At 46.8% G+C, this 17,645-nt stretch overlaps 1 protein-coding gene across 6 annotated transcripts in view; it reads left to right on the forward strand.

Annotated features, from left to right (window-relative positions):
* Nucleotides 1-394: 394 nt before the first annotated feature.
* Nucleotides 395-17,645, forward strand: part of CDIN1 (CDAN1 interacting nuclease 1) — a 236,008-nt gene continuing 218,757 nt past the window's right edge. For 2 of the 6 annotated variants that reach the window (XM_069949759.1, XM_069949765.1), the window contains exons 1-3: nt 599-708; nt 3,773-3,849; nt 12,045-12,147. In XM_069949759.1, coding sequence (XP_069805860.1) covers nt 12,047-12,147 — 101 coding nt within the window. In that variant the 5' untranslated portion in view covers nt 599-708; nt 3,773-3,849; nt 12,045-12,046. Of the gene's footprint in view, nt 484-598; nt 709-963; nt 1,038-1,530; nt 1,585-1,959; nt 1,981-3,772; nt 3,850-12,044; nt 12,148-17,645 lie in introns of those variants that run through there. The other 4 variants (XM_069949763.1, XM_069949762.1, XM_069949761.1 and 1 more) reach the window with 4 other exon arrangements.

Raw genomic sequence — 17,645 nt, forward strand, 5'->3', positions numbered from 1 at the left:
CCAGCGCCATTCTATCCATGGGCAAAACATAAAGCGAATGTACCTGATGGTACATTCGCTTTAAACCTTTGCGCTACTGTACTATGTCAGTACAGTAGCGCAAAGTTCTAAACCGTTTCAGAACTCCCAGCATCACAATGAATCATGATGCCGGGAACTCTGTCCCGTTATACACCGTCCATATATACGGATGTTAATAAATGCTTATTGCTGCGTCTTAGAGCGCCCTTGGAGTAAGAATGAGCGGTATTGCCCATGGCAACCAATCACGGTTCGGCTTTCACTTTGCCACAGCTCATTAATATATGAAAGCTGAGTCCTGATTGGTTGCTATGGGCAACATATCCAAAACGACCCTGTTGTCTATGCAGCTAGGCTGCCCCACCAGTGCCGTTCATTATTCGGGGTTTTAGTTTGCCTTCACACATGACTACTTGGTTGCAGAAATTTCTGAAGTAAAACTAGCGCCATTCATCCCTATAGGTGGTCAGCTCCTATATCTTTGTAAACCCCATCCACATAACTAGGACGCCGCGCTAACGTCTCTACTACTCTGAGCCTGACTCCTCCCACCGCGGCACGTGACTGATCACGTGGTTGTGACGTCACGGCAGGTCCTCTGGCGGGCTGGCACTGTGTACGCGTCCCGTGTTGCGGCTGTCAGTCCGGTAACCGGAGGGTCCACGTGTGTGCTGGGAGAGGACTCAGGTATTCATCCTGCTGTGTGATGGGGAAACTTCGGACGTCCAACTGCTGCAAAACTACCATTGGCTGCCGGTGCATGATGGGAATTGTAGTTTTTCAGCAGCTGCAGGGCCGCTGGTACCCCATCCCTGTATAATGATGTGGCTAGGGCAGGGGGCCGGCCTCGGAGGGGTTAATAAACATTATACATGAGGGCGCGTTCTTATTGGCCTGTTTTTGCTCCTGCTGATGCTTCTGTATCACGTGATCTCTGATCAGCTGGTGGAGAACCAGAGCAGCCACAAACGGGCTAGTCAGGAACCTGGGAGAGCTGGATGACAGCTGCAGACATGGTGATCAGGAACCTGGGAGAGCTGGATGACAGCTGCAGACATGGATGACAGTAAAGCTGCAGACATAGTGGTCAGGAACCTGGGAGAGCTGGATGACAGTACAGCTGCAGACATGGTGATCAGGAACCTGGGAGAGCTGAATGACAGTACAGCTGCAGACATAGTGGTCAGGAACCTGGGAGAGCTGGATGACAGTACAGCTGCAGACATGGTGATCAGGAACCTGGGAGACCTGGATGACAGTACAGCTACAGACATGGTGATCAGGAACCTGGGAGAGATGGATGACAGTACAGCTACAGACATGGTGATCAGGAACCTGGGAGAGCTGGATGACAGTACAGCTAAAGACATAGTGATCAGGAACCTGGGAGAGCTGGATGACAGTACAGCTGCAGACATGGTGATCAGGAACCTGGGAGAGCTGGGTGACAGTGCAGCTGCAGACATGGTGATCAGGAACCTGGGAGACCTGGATGACACTACAGCTGCAGACATGGTGATCAGGAACCTGGGAGAGCTGGATGACAGTACAGCTGCAGACATGGTGATCAGGAACCTGGGAGAGCTGGATGACAGTACAGCTAAAGACATAGTGATCAGGAACCTGGGAGAGCTGGATGACAGTACAGCTGCAGACATAGTGATCAGGAACCTGGTAGAGCTGGGTGACAGCCAGTACAGCTCCAGACATGGGGACCAGGAACCTGGGAGAGCTGGATGACAGTACAGCTCCAGACATGGTGGTCAGGAACCTGGGAGAGCTGGGTGACAGCCAGTACAGCTACAGACATGGGGATCAGGAACCTGGGAGAGCTGGGAGACAGCTGGTACAGCTACAGACATGGGGATCAGGAACCTGGGAGAGCTGGGTGACAGTACAGCTGCAGACATGGTGATCTGGAACCTGGGAGAGCTGGGCGACAGTACAGCTGCAGACATGGTGATCTGGAACCTGGGAGACAGCCACTACAGCTACAGTCATGGTGATCAGTAACCTAGGAGAGCTGGGAGACAGCCACTACAGCTACAGTCATGGTGATCAGTAACCTGGTACCGCTACGTGACAGCCAGTACAGCTACAGACATGGTGATCAGGAACCTGGGAGAGCTGGGTGACAGCCAGTAAGGCTACTGACATGGTTATCAGGAACCTCGGAGAGCTGGATGACAGCCAGTACAGCTCCAGACATGGTGATCAGGACCTTGGTAGAGCTGGGTGACAGCCGTACAGCTACAGACATGGTGATCAGGAATCTGGGAGAGCTAGGTGACAGCCAGTACAACTAGTAACATGATGATCAGTAACCTGGGAGAGCTGGGTGGCAGCCAGTACAGCTACAGACATGGTGATCAGGATCCTGGGAGAGCTGGGCGACAGCAAATACATCCACTGGCCATGATGATCAGGAACCTAGGAGAGTTGGATAACGGCCAGTGCAGCTACTGATGTAATTGGGAACCAGGGAGAGCGGGGTGACAACCTGTAAGGATACTAAGGTGGTGATCAGGGATGTAGGAAACCATTAGGGCCTATGTGATTGGGTATGAGAATGCTGTACATGTACCTGTCAAAGCTTTTGATCAGTCTGAGAGCTGAGATCCTCACCAGTCTCTAGGATGAGCGGGGAGAAGCTGCAGGGAACTGACTTCCTAAGCTTTCTGCAGTGAGGAGAGAGACAGTGAAGCACTTGGCTGAGCGCTTCTCCCTTCTTATTTTAGTGACCTGTGAGGGTCCTCATACCCAGACCCCGAGTGATCATGTCTCTATCACATATCAAGTTTTTTTTTTTTAAGTGAAAAATACGCGTTAAAGCGACTCTGTACCCACAATCTGTCCCCCCCCAAACCACTTGTACCTTCGGATAGCTGCTTTTAATCCAAGATCTGTCCTGGAGTTCGTTCGGCAGGGGATGCAGTTATTGTGCTAAAAATTTACTTTTAATCCGGCAGGGCTGTGTCTAACGGCCGGGGCTTATATTTGTATATGCATTAGGCTGGCACCACCTCTCTGTCCTTCCTCCCCACCCTCCTCATCATTAGGAATGCTCCAGGCAGATTGCTTCCTATTCCTCACCTGTGTGTATAATGAACCTGGGCTGGATCGTTAATACACCTGTGCAAAGCTCAAACAGCAGTAAATGTTCCTGGATCATTCCTAATGATGAGGAGGGTGGGGAGGAAGGACGGAGAGGGTGTGCCAGCCTAATGCATATACAAATGTAAGCCCCGGCCGTTAGACACAGCGCTAGAGGATTAAAAGTTGTTTTTAGGACAATAACTGCATCCCCTGCCGAACGGACCCCAGGACAGATCTTGGATTAAAAGCAGTTATCCGAAGGTACACGTGGTTTGGGGGAAAGATTGTGGGTACAGAGTCGCTTTAAAGTGGTTGTCTTATCATGACATCACTGTCGGGGTGCCCTTTTCTGGGGACAAATGAAGATTTATCAAAACTGGTGCAAGAAAAGAAAAGTGGTGCTGTTGTCCTTAGGAACCAGCCAGGGTGCTGCTTTATGGGGGTCCTCTTAAAATAACCTCATATATTGGGATACATTGGATGCAGCCTGATTACGGTTTTTTGCGAGCCCGAACTTTCGGCCAGTTTGCTCATCTCTAATGGTAAACACGGCCGCGCTGTATGGTAAAATATACGAATAGATGGGAACTCTGGTTTTAGCCAATAATGATACATTCTGCAGATTTGTCATCTCTCTGTATCCGTTTCTTTGTAGCGAGCTGTGTAGCCGTGCGATCGTCACATGACCTGGACATAGAAAACAGCGAAGACTACAAGCGGAGCTCTCAAAAGGTGTGAGATAGTGAAAGTATATAAAACCTATATAATGGATAGCTAATAAAGGGAGACTCCGGAGTCAAAAGGTATCAGATTTATAAATTATTTCTATTTAAAAAAACACAAGTCTTCCAGTACTTATCAGCTGCTGTATGCCCTGCAGGAAGTTGTGTATTCTTTCGTCTGACACAATGCTCTCTACTGCCACCTCTGTCCATATTAGGAGCAGTAGAAAATCCCAATAGAAAACCTCCCCTGCTCTGCACAGTTCCTGACATGGACAGAGGTGGCAGGAGAGAGCACTGTGTCAGACTGGAAAGAATACACCACCTCCTGCAGGACATACAGCAGCTGAGAAGTACTGGAAGCCTTGAATATTTTTTTTAAAGAAGTAATTTACAAATCTGTATTACTTTCTGACACTTTTCCTTTTCATTAAAAATTAGTTTTTTAGTACCCCTTTAATTGCCGAAACTGGAAGACCCCTTGTGAGCACTATACAGAGGGGAGTACAGATGATTTGTGCTGATCATGTCCAGGGTTATAGACTTCTGGTGAAGCTGTTTGGCTGCATAATTTAGTTGTTTTGGGCTTTTTTTTGCTTAGTATAATATAACAAAGGTTGTATAAATTAGGTATCACGGTAATTGTACTGACTGGTAAGAGGCCTCTTAGTAAATCCTGCGGGGTGTATGGGGGCAGGTAAGACGGTCTTGATAAATTCCACCCCCCCTTCCCTATGTAGCCTGGGCTCTGAGTGAGCTTCCCCTTTAACTGGAAAACATATGATCTTTGCAAGGAATGGACAAAATTCAGCTAATGTTACTAATGTGCTGACAAATTACAGCCAGTGTCTAATCCTGACAGTTCTTTTTTATTCACATTCACTGAAATCGTATCTTCTCTAATGGATTTTCTGGATCCATAAAGGGCTTTGTCCTTAAACCGCTGTCTATGTAATGTTACTGTCTGCACACTTCCTTTACACAGGGAAATTCAATTAGATTAAAAGTTTTCTCATATATATATATATATATATTGTAGGGATCTTCCCGGGGGATGGTGTGTTTGGACACAGTTCACAGCAGACTTGGACTTGTAAAACGTCGTTTATTTTCAGCATAAACAGTCCATAACAGAAATATAGCAACACTGTGCTTTAAGAACAAAACAAAAAGGTCTTGCCCGTCTGGGCGCTAACTAACAACGCAGGTTACCTCTCTGGCACTTCAGTGGTCAGTTTTGCGGGGTGTGAACAGGCCCCAGCAGCGGCTGTCTTCCCAGCTCTCACCAAACAGCATGCAGGCTGTTCACTCCTGGCTGAGAGACTCCCCTGCACACTGAGCTCACCTTTTGCCTTCTCAGGCTGATTGGGATCAGAGCTCACCTGATCCCAAAACCCATACTGGATCGAGGGGGAGGGAATGGCAGATCCCACTACCAACCTATCCACCACTCCAGTAAATCCAGGCCCGGTAAAAATAAATAATAACTCAGCAGCATAGCACTGCTGAGCAACAGATCCTTCCTGGACTTACCACCTCACACTACGCATCAGCCTAGGTGAGATGTACACCCCCTCGAACACATCTCCAGTGACATGTCCACATATCCCCCCCCTCTTCTTCAGACCGGAGGGCTGAGCGTTTTGTCCCCACAGGCAGTGTACCCTTGATAGGGCGTCAGCATTCGCCTGTAATTTCCCTGGCCGGTGTTCTACAGTGAAATTGAAGTTTTGTAGGGACAGAAACCATCTAGTCACCCTTGCGTTTTTTTCTTTGTTAAGCTTCATCCATGTTAGGGGGGCATGGTCTGTCACTAACTTGAATCTCCTGCCTAGCAAGTAGTACTTCAGGGATTCGAGGGCCCACTTCACTGCCAGACACTCTCGCTCAACTATGGCATAGTTTTTCTCGGCCGGGGATAGCTTCCTACTTAAGTACATCACCGGGTGCTCCTCGCCATTCACGACCTGTGAGAGGACGGCACCTAACCCTGTGTTAGAGGCATCTGTCTGTACTAGAAACTCTCGCCTAAAGTCAGGGGTAACTAGCACAGGTTGTTGGCACAGGGCAGACTTAAGGCTTTGAAAAGCCTTCTCGGCCTCTGGAGTCCATGTCACCATTGCGGACTTCGCACCCTTTGTCAGGTCAGTTAGTGGGGCTGCAACTGAAGCAAAATTCGGCACAAACCTTCGGTAATAGCCCGTAATACCCAGGAAAGCTCTGACCTGTTTCTTTGTGAGGGGTTGAGGCCAATTCTGTATTGCCTCAATTTTATTTAGTTGTGGTTTCACTAACCCCCTCCCAATAATGTAGCCCAAGTATTTGGCCTCCTCTAAGGCTAGTGCACACTTCTCTGCATTGATGGTTAACCCCGCATCACTTATGGCATCTAACACCGCCTGGACCTTACAGAGGTGACTTTCCCAATCCGGGCTAAAAATGACCACATCATCGAGGTAGGCAGCGGAGTAATCACGATGTGGTCGCAGAATCAAGTCCATCAACCTCTGAAAAGTGGCAGGGGCTCCATGTAACCCGAATGGCATCACTACGTATTGGAAGAGCCCATCAGGGGTGGAGAATGCAGTCTTCTCTCTAGCCTTAGGAGTGAGTGGGATCTGCCAGTAGCCCTTAGTGAGATCGAGGGTAGTTATGTACCTGGCATTACCCATCCTTTCTATCAACTCATCTACCCTGGGCATGGGGTAGGCATCGAACTTGGAGATCTCATTTAACTTTCTAAAATCATTACAGAACCTCCAAGTTCCATTGGGCTTTGGGATTAACACAATCGGGCTGGACCACTCGCTCTGAGACACCTCAATGACTCCTAGGTCAAGCATACGTTTTACCTCGGATGATACCGCCTCCCTCCGTGCTTCTGGTATCCTATAGGGCTTAAGGTTTACTCTGCTTCTAGGCTCAGTTTCAATATGATGACTAATGAGATGCGTACGCCCTGGTAGGTCAGAAAACTTGTTTTTATTTTTCTGCAGGAACTCCTTAGCTTCCTGCTTCTGGGACACTGATAGGGTGTCACCAATCCTGACCGGAGGGATTGGTGGTGACAGATGACCAACAGGATTTGTCGCCACCAAGGATTCCCTGTCTTTCCAGGGCTTGATCAAGTTTATGTGATAAACTTGAAAAGGCTTCCTTCTACCTGGTTGGTGTACCTTGTAGTTGACCTCACTGATCTTCTCTACAATTTCATAGGGACCCTGCCACTTTGCTAAGAATTTGCTTTCTACCGTGGGAACAAGTATGAGTACCCGGTCACCTGGGCTAAATGTCCTGATTCTTGCAGAACGATTGTAAATTCTGCTTTGGCCCTCTTGCGCCCTCTGGAGGTGTTCCCTTACTAGGGGCATTACAGTGGCTATACGGTCCTGCATTTGTGCTACATGCTCTATAACACTCTTGTATGGGGTGGACTCACTTTCCCATGTCTCTTTCGCTATATCCAACAAACCCCTAGGGTGACGACCATAGACTAATTCGAAGGGAGAGAACCCTGTGGACGCTTGGGGTACTTCCCTAATAGAAAACATCAGGTAAGGTAGTAAGTGATCCCAATCCCGACCATCTTTTTCCACTACTTTCTTTAACATATGTTTCAGGGTTTTATTAAACCTCTCCACTAACCCGTCTGTCTGTGGGTGATATACAGAGGTTCGTAGGTGTGAGATTTTAAACAGTTTGCATAGCTCTTTCATTACCTTTGACACAAATGGGGTACCTTGGTCGGTCAAGATTTCCTTGGGGATCCCCACCCTGGAAAACATATAAAACAATTCCCGTGCAATTGTTTTAGAGGCAGTGTTTCTTAGGGGTACAGCCTCAGGATAGCGGGTCGCGTAGTCCAACACAACTAGAATGTACTGGTGTCCCCTAGCCGACTTTACAATGGGGCCCACCAAGTCCATTGCGATCCGGTCAAAAGGTACCTCTATGATGGGGAGTGGGACCAAAGGACTGCGAAAATGCGACACTGGAGCGCTAAGCTGACATGTGGGGCACGACTCACAGTATTTTTTTATGTCAGCATAAATCGCAGGCCAATAAAACCTCTGGAGGACTCTCTCCTGTGTTTTATCTGTCCCCAAGTGGCCCCCAAGGACATGATTATGGGCCATGTCGAGTACCTGACGCCGGTACGACTTAGGCACCAGAAGCTGTTCCACAACCTCATCATTAATCTTAGTGACTCTATAGAAGAGATCATTAGTCATAGAAAAATGTGGAAATTTTTTCTCAGCTTCTGGCTCCTGAGGTACCCCATTCATAACAATGACCTGCTCTCTAGCATTTTTGAGAGTGGGGTCCTGTAATTGTGCAGTACCAAAATTATCCCTAGACACCTCTAAGTCTGGAACATTCTGCGCAGTGGGAGGAGCCTCTTCCTCACCAGCCAGGACCTGCAAAGGAAAAGCATCATTTTCATCCTGTACATTTTTATCATTTACCGTGGGTAATGCAATAGACTTAGGGGTCTCCTCACTCCTTTCAGGGGATTGTTGTTTTCCCCATAGAGCCCAGAACAAAGGAAAATCCCGCCCCAATATCACATTATGCATAAGGTTTTTAACCACACCCACTTCATATTGTACAGCGCCTAGTTCAGTCCCGACATTAGCCAGCACTATAGGGTAAACCTTTGTATCGCCATGTATGCACACCACACTCATATGTCTTGTTGGCACAAAGTCCCCAGTCACCAGACTGGCATGCACCAAGGTGACAAGGCTTCCTGAGTCCAGCAACGCCTTAACAGGAAAGTCATTTACAGTAATGTTGCAGACTTGTGGTTCAGTCTCTAGTCCAGTGACTGCAACAAAAGACGGCTCCGCAAATAGCGACTGACGCCGGCTAGCGTCACACTCCATGGGCTCAGTGGTAAGAGGGCAATGGGCAGACATATGTCCCGTCTCATGGCATCTCCAGCACTGGATAGGGCCTGGTCTCCTTGGCAGGGAGTCCTTTTTAGGGCCACTTAGCCACCGGGGACCACCACCAGTCTTTTGCCCCTGAGACACCTCCTGAGCGCTCTTCCCTCTATCAGCACCCCTCCACACTCCCCCAATAGATGGAAGTCTCTTACCAGCTGAAGGCACAGGTCTGGCACTCCGGGGAGGTGACGGTGCTGCAGGAACATCACGGAGGTAGTCCTCGGTCGCCTGGAACCTCTCCACAAGGCTGACGAGTTCGTCGGCACTCCTAGGGTCGCCTTGTCCCACCAAGCGTTGCAGATCAGCAGGAAGTGCGCGGAGGTAGCGATCCATCACGACCCTCTCTAGGATCTGTGCAGGAGTAGAGGTGTCGGGCTCCAACCACTTTCTTGCCAAATGAATCAGGTCGTACATCTGGGACCTCGCTGACTTGTCCAGACTGTAGCTCCAGTTGCGGACCCTCCGGGCACGGACAGCAGCAGTAACTCCTAGTCGGGCGAGTATCTCTGCTTTTAGCCGAGGATAGTCCTTGACCTCTTGCTCACTGAGGTCATAATAGGCCTTTTGAGGTTCGCCTGTTAAATAAGGCGCAATCACTTCTGCCCACTCAGTGGAGGGTAGCTTTTCTCGCTCAGCCACACGCTCAAAGACAGTTAAATAGGCCTCAACATCGTCATCAGTAGTCATCTTTTGCAGCGCACGCTGCACGGCTCTTCTCACAGACAAAGTCTCTGGCGCGGCTGCTGCCACCAGCTGGGGATTAGCACCTGCAGACGCCTCCTGCTTTGCTATCAGGTGCTCAATAAGTCTCTGTTGTTGAGCCATCGCTTGTTCGTGGCGCAGATTAGCGGCTGCCTGATCCTGTTTAGCGGCTGCCTGAGCCTGTTGTTGTGCGGCCAATGCTTGCTCATGGCGTAGGTTAGCGTCTGTCAGAGCCTGTTGTTGCTGCATATTAGCCTGCTGCTGTTGCAGACTCAGTTGCATTAACTGCTTCATCATCTCCTCCATGTTGCTTGACTGTTTTTGGAGTGAAGCCGCAGCCTTCACCCAGGACATAAGCAGCTGTAGCCAAGTTGATGCACACCGTTGCCCCTAGCAACCGTTTTGCCCGCATCCTCCACCAATTGTAGGGATCTTCCCGGGGGATGGTGTGTTTGGACACAGTTCACAGCAGACTTGGACTTGTAAAACGTCGTTTATTTTCAGCATAAACAGTCCATAACAGAAATATAGCAACACTGTGCTTTAAGAACAAAACAAAAAGGTCTTGCCCGTCTGGGCGCTAACTAACAACGCAGGTTACCTCTCTGGCACTTCAGTGGTCAGTTTTGCGGGGTGTGAACAGGCCCCAGCAGCGGCTGTCTTCCCAGCTCTCACCAAACAGCATGCAGGCTGTTCACTCCTGGCTGAGAGACTCCCCTGCACACTGAGCTCACCTTTTGCCTTCTCAGGCTGATTGGGATCAGAGCTCACCTGATCCCAAAACCCATACTGGATCGAGGGGGAGGGAATGGCAGATCCCACTACCAACCTATCCACCACTCCAGTAAATCCAGGCCCGGTAAAAATAAATAATAACTCAGCAGCATAGCACTGCTGAGCAACAGATCCTTCCTGGACTTACCACCTCACACTACGCATCAGCCTAGGTGAGATGTACACCCCCTCGAACACATCTCCAGTGACATGTCCACAATATATATATATATATATATATATATATATATATATTAGCCCTTTAGATAGGATATATATATATATTTTACCCCTTTAGGAAGGATATATATATATATATATATATATATATATATATATTAGCCCTTTAGGTAGGATATATATATATATATATATATATATATATAATCTCCTACCTAAAGGGGTTGTCTACACATGTAGTACATTTGTCTGACAGCTGGGAAAAAATACCCAATGATGTTAGATTCCTACAGCTCTAGCACTGATGCTCTCCACCAGTCTATGTGCTGCTGTGATGTGGTACCCCTATAGACATGTGACCATGGCAGATGATTGTCTGTCTCAGCAATCTCATGCCATACATGCAGGTATTCTCAGTATCATTACCAGTGATTGGCTGTGCCCGTCATGTGGGTTTATGGGCACTTCATCACTACAGCAAAGAAAACAAGTGAGCATTAAAGGAGAAGGCAAGTGAGAATTAAAGGAGAATTAAAGGAGAAGTCTGGCAAAAAAGTATTGTATTACCCCCCCCAAAAGTTATACAAATTATCAATATACATTTATTATCGGAAATGCTTATAAACTGCTAATTTCCCTGCACTTACTACTGCATCAAGGCTTCACTTCCACATGGTGATGTCACTTCCTGGATAATATGGTGATGTCACGACCCGACTCCCAGAGCTGTACGGGCTGTGGCTGCTGGAGAGGATGATGGCAGGGGGACACTGAGGGACACAGGGCACTAGAGAGACACTGAGCATCCCCCTGCCATCATCCTCTCCAGCAGCCACAGCCTGCACAGAGAGTCGGGTCGTGACATCACCATGTTATCCAGGAAGTGACATCACCATGTTATCCAGGAAGTGACATCACCATGTTATCCAGGAAGTGACATCACCATGTTATCCAGGAAGTGACATCACCATGTTATCCAGGAAGTGACATCACCATTCTTTCCAGGCCAAAGCTCTTTATAAGCATTTCCCGTAATAAGTGTGTATTGGTGATTTGTATAACTTTTTTTGGGGGGGGGGGGGGGGGGGGGGCAATACAATACTTTAATAAAAATTTTCGCCAGACTTCTTCTTTAATATAGAATGAATTGTCTCACCATGGACAGCAACATATGAAAAGTTTTGTTTGAGAGGACTACCCCTTTTAAAGACAGTAGAGGTAAAACAGAGAATGAATGGTACAACCTTTGCACAAAAATCACTGTGGTGAGTATGGAGCTGTAAAATAAATCCACCCCAATTACTAACATCTGTTTTATGAAAAATAACACCCCCACAAAGATGCCCACCAAGTGCCCCATGTGAGCCTGGCCCTCTACGGTATGTTCTGCTCACCTGGTTATATTATATATATATAAAATAGAATAAAAATTAAATAAATAAAAAAATAGCTTCAACTGCTTTAAAAACTAAAAAAAAAATATTTATGGTGTTAAAAGATGGATATTTGCTTTAAGATAAGACCCATAAGTTTGTGAAAACCTGAATGTCTTTTTTTACTGCTTTTACTTCTTTTGAACTCATGTTCCGCTTTGTCACAGAAATGAAGCTGAGTAAAGCCCAGTACGAGGAGATCGCCTTCTTCATTACTACCCTGAAGTCCACCAGACAATGCATGAAACTACTCAAGGCAAGATTCCCCCGGTATGTGTGGCTTATGTCCTCCATTCACTGACACAATAAAAGCTAAAGTTTTGTTCACATGTGTTTCTACAAGGGTTATGCAGGCATGTAAATGTATGGCCATTGATATTAAATTGCTGGTGGTTTAACCTTTGCCCCATTCTCTGCTGATCAACCGCTTAAAGGGGCTACAGCGATGCTACATCCCTTACCAGGCACAGCAGTGTACTATTTCTAGTAGCTTTTCCCGCTATTGCTGGCGTTTGCTGAGCCTCCTGCCCTGTACATTAATTATCAAGGAAGGGAGAGGTGGGGGAGGAAGGAGGTGTGCATGCTGTGGCTCAGCGTTGAGCTTCCAAGGAAAAAAGCACATTCTTAACTTTGCAAAGGACAATCAGACAAAGGCACCATCTTTTTTATCTCCCTATCACCTATCTGCTTGTTTAGGCAACTGCCTCAACCTTTTTTCTTTCTTAAAGTGTAACTATCATGATGGCCTGGGTGGAACCCCCATTGGATCCGGGGGGAAGGTGGGGGAAGTGCATTATGCTCTCATGACCGTCATGACAGGTACACTTTAAAATGGGCTCTTTTTGTTCCATTTAATGTGATCAATAAAATATTTATAAATCACTTAATGTACCTAAATGCCTCCTTAGCCTGGAAAAATAGCTCTTAAGTCTCTGCCACTAGGTGTCTCCCTTCTCTGCAATCAGTCATTAGGTTTAAGGCCACATAAGAAAGCCTGACCCATGGGTCTAGCAGATTGGCGCTCGCCTACAAAGCCTATTACCCTACTTGATAATCGTGCTGGCAGGGCTGCATGGATCTCATTAGTGATGTTCATGCAGTCTATGCAGTTAGTGCTGTCTGATTATGTGTCTTGCCACCATACTGTACTTGAAAGGTATATCAAGGCTTCCCTCTCATCTCAGCAACAGCCATTCACTGCTTGGTTTATCCCCTTCCTTGTTCTGCCGCAGTCGTTTTTTTCCATTCCTCCTCACTATTGCATTAGTAGCTCCTTCTCCCTCCACATGCCACCCATAGTAGTGTACTATAACTCATCCCCCAGTGACAGTGACAGCACTAAAATCACCTTGTTACCACTCTGAAGGGGTAAAGCAGGCAGGTGGGGGGCAAAAACCATTACAGGAGGGGGTGGGGGGAGGAAATAAAAAAAAACAAAAAAAAAACACAAATCTAACCTGTCCCTATGCCCGCCTTGTGCTGCATGACAGAGCTCCCATACCCTGCTAGGTGTCATCTTTTCAAGGGTTCCAGGTACGGCACAACCCAGCTGAAACATCGCAAGCTGGTAGTATTTAGCCTGCTCAGCCAATCAGTGACTGCAGCGGTGTCCTGCCCAGGTCCCTGACTGGCTGAGCGGGGAATTTGTCTGCCGGGTCTTGATGTAGTGGGAGTGGAGCTAAGAAGACAACCAGCTGGGGTCCAGGAGCGGGACGCTGCACTGCATGGGCACTGGGCCAGGTGAATATGACCTCTTAGGTCCCCTCCCTAAGACCGAAAAATTTTTTTTGCCCCGCGCTGAACTTTAATCTAACAAAACAAGAAGGGTTTATAACAACAGGCCTCAAGCTCAATAGGGGCCAACCACATAAAAAGAGTCTGGATAACCACACATATATTACTCCCTGTGTTTTCTGCTGTGTATTTTGGGTCAGTGTTGTCTTTTAACGTGATTCTATTCTTGTTACAATTTGTCCTTTTGCGTAGCTGCATTTACGGACAGTAAACCGTTGTATAGCTGAGTACAATAAATAGCACACCGCCATTACACTCCGTGCCCACAGGAAGAATTTTTTAATCCGACTGCTACTTAAGCTAATGAAAAATACCATTCAGTTATTTAGCATTGGCGGAGTTACCGCGGAAGGGTTAACAGCGACGCTTTGGATTGTAAGTGTTATTATGCAAATTGCACCCAATGGCTAGTGATTTTGTGGAGGTAACCACTCTCTGGCAATGCCCAGACGCTATGAAACCGATGGGTTATGTGCTCAGTGATAATCTCCGCGTTGCAGAGTGAAACTCTTCTCTGTTCTAGTGCCAGGAAAATGTTGGCAAGGGCCGAGCTTGTGTTTGCTCATCCAGAGTATTTGAAGAGGAAGCTAATATCATGTAGCATTAGCTTGCACTTCAGGGTCCATTTAGCTAAGCTGGCAAACGGGCCAAGCCTATACCAGTAACTAAAAGGTACATGAGGGAGTCAGTGTGGTTTTCCTGGCATAACAGGCTGCTTGGTTGTAATTATCAAATTGGGAGCCATTGACTGAGCTAACAGTCTCCGAGCGTCACACTGGATGTGATGTGAAGGGAGGAGAAGCTACAGCCTCTGTGTCTGGCGTATAGTGACAGTACCGCGTGTGCTATAACCAGCTCAATAATGCTCCTAAGTGTCTGATGCAGAATTGTTAGATTATATACACAAATAGGGGGAGATTTATCAAACAAGGTGTAAAGTGAAACTGGCTCAGTTGCCCCTAGCAACCAATCAGATTCCATTTTTCATTCTTCACAGACTCTTTGGAAAATGAAAGGTGGAATCTGATTGGTTGCTAGGGGCAACTGGGCCAGTTTCACTTCACACCATGTTCGATAAATCTCTACTTATATAGTATTCAGAGCATCCAAATAACGGACTATTCTTATAAGCATTGGACGTGTATGTGGTTCTGATAGGAATATGACTAGAAGCATGGGATATGGTCCATGTAGTCCGCCCTTATATTATTTCCTTTCTTATTACCTTAAGATAGATATATGTTTATCCCAGAAAGGTTTACATTCAGTTATTGTAAGTTTACCAACCACACCTGCTGGAAGTTTGTTCCAAGCATCTACTTCTCTTTCAGTACAGTAATATTTTCTCATGTTGTTTCTGATCTTTCCCCCAGATGACTCTTCCTTCCTGAACCTTTTTTAGTCCTTTAACCCTTTCACGACCATGGCTCATTAATTCCTCCATGTCCAGGTCGTTTTTGGGCATCAGCTTATGAGATCATAATGATCCCATAAGCTGTTGTCACTTTGTCTGCCCCCTCTCCTCTGTTCCCTGCCGCTGTTACAATCTTGTGACAGCAGCAGGGGAGAGAGGGGAGGGGGCAGAGCACCCGACTCTCACCCTGCCTTCCCTCCCTCCCCCCAGCACGCGCCCTGCCTTACCGCCCTCCCCCCCGGCACGCGCCCTATCTTACCTCCCTCCTCCCGCCAGCCTCAGTAGCCAGGAAACTGGAAGCCTGAGGCTTCCGATTTCCATGGCTACCATCAGGGCTCTGTGTTCACTTTGCAGAGCCCCGATGGACACCGGACAGAGAATTCTCCCTCTGTAGAGGGAAAACTCTCTGTCTGGAGCCCTATAGATGCTGCAGCCATGCTGACCGCAGTATCTATAGGGTAAACTCTCGGCACTGGAGCGCGGCTCCGGTGCTGAGAGTTGCGGTGGGTCCCCGGCTATTAGTGACCCACGGGGGATGACACAGGCGCAGCTTCTGCGCATGTGTTATCCTTGATCGTAAATTAACGTCACTGCAGCCTCAGGCATAGGCTGCAGCGAGGATTTACTGTGCAGTGGCCGGAGGAGGTTAACATATATAAAGGTTTTGATCATGTCCCTTTTTCCCTTCTTTCCTCCAGACTATACCGATTCAAATCCTTAAGTCTTTCCTGATGTGTTTTATGCCTCAGACCATCCACTATTTCTGTAGCCCATCTTTGGACCGGTTCTATTTTATCAATATGTTTATGTAGGTGACGTCTCCAGAACTGGACACAGTATTCCAGATGTGATGTCACTAGAGCTCTATACTTCCTACTGGCTAAACAGAATTAAAGAAAAAATTGGTAATCAGCTCACCTCAAAAATGCGTCTGATGGCCAGGGGATATCCAGGAGTGTGCACGGTCCCAACAGTAGCCAACCGCTAATTCATGAAAGACGTAAAGTGATAAAAGGCCCCTATTGGTGCAGATGAAACCAGCTATACAGCCCAGCATACGTTTCATTTTCCCTATTAGCTGGTTGCACTTGTAACTCATTTTAAGACATAAATCACTACCCCTAAATCCTTCTCTTCTGAAGTCTTTGCCAACACAGAACTACCGATATGATACTCGGATAGAGGGTTCCTTCTCCCTAAGTGCATTATTCCATTCCATTGTTTTGACCACATATCTAGTAAAGCTAAATCATTGTCCATTACAGGTACCTCCAGGAATATCAACCCGATTGATTTTCTATTACATAAGTTTCTATGACAAATCTGACACATACAAGAATGATACGTGGGATGGCGACTCAAGGGATATAACACCTGTGATCACTGATGTCACTCTGCAGCTTAGGCCTTGAAAAAAGTATGTCACTAGATAGAAGTAAGCTGGTGAGGCCACTATAGGAAACAAGCCATTGAGAGCTTCTGGACCTATTGAGCAATGCCAATGGGTCCCGTTAACAAGAATGGTTGTGTCTGGCTGCATCCATGGTACTTTAGGCTAGGTTCACACACTATATTTCAGGCAGTATTTGGTCCTCATGTCAGGTCCTCATTGCAACCAAAACCAGGAGTGGATTGAAAACACAGAAAGGCTCTGTTCACACAATGTTGAAACTGAGTGGATGGCCGCCATATAACCAAATATAACTACCGCCAAATAACTACCAATATTTCAATACAACAGCCGTTGTTTTAAAATAACAGCAAATATTTGCCAATAAATGACGGCCATCCACTCAATTACAACATTGTGTGAACAGAGCCTTTCTGTGTTTTCAATCCACTCCTGGTTTTGGTTGCAATGAGGACCTGACATGAGGACCAAATACTACCTGAAATATACTGTGTGTGAGCCCAGCCTTAGTATGTACGGTGATATGGATGGAGCCACATGGTTCAGCTATTCATGTATTTCGAGGAATAAGTAATATTTTTCCTGATGTATTCCTCTGATATATACTACTGTATAAGCATACGGCGGCATTTGTCGTCTTTATGTTCTCATGTACGAAAAAAAAACAAACATGTTAACATGACCAATGACCAATGGAGATGATTTTGGTGGCCTCTTCTTCCTTCTCCTTGGTTGGAATCGGTTCCTTTTGCTCGGTGCCTTTGGAGCATTTGCCATTCAAAAACTTTCCTTTGCAATCATATTTTCCGCTAGAGATGGACGTTCCATCAGTGAAATGACCCTGTTTACTTCCCATCCGCAGAACAACTCATTGTGGTAACTTTTCCATGGTTGTTGCACAGCATTACATTATCTTCAATGTAGCCACTCTAATAAAATCTATCAGCGATTGTCTCCGTATCGTACATGAACCTGGAATGGCCCGTGTCAATTACTTTGTGAACGCCGGTGTCCTGAGGGACTCAAAATTTCCAGACCAAGTTGATTTCACTTTGGACAAGTCACTTTGTCACGTTACACTGAATTAGATTGTATACTCCTTAGGGTACAGATACAGGCACTGGCTTTGCTATTAGTCCGTGCCTCCAT

Source organism: Dendropsophus ebraccatus, chromosome 13 (assembly GCF_027789765.1).
Source record: "Dendropsophus ebraccatus isolate aDenEbr1 chromosome 13, aDenEbr1.pat, whole genome shotgun sequence".
Classification (NCBI taxonomy): Eukaryota; Metazoa; Chordata; class Amphibia; order Anura; family Hylidae; genus Dendropsophus; species Dendropsophus ebraccatus.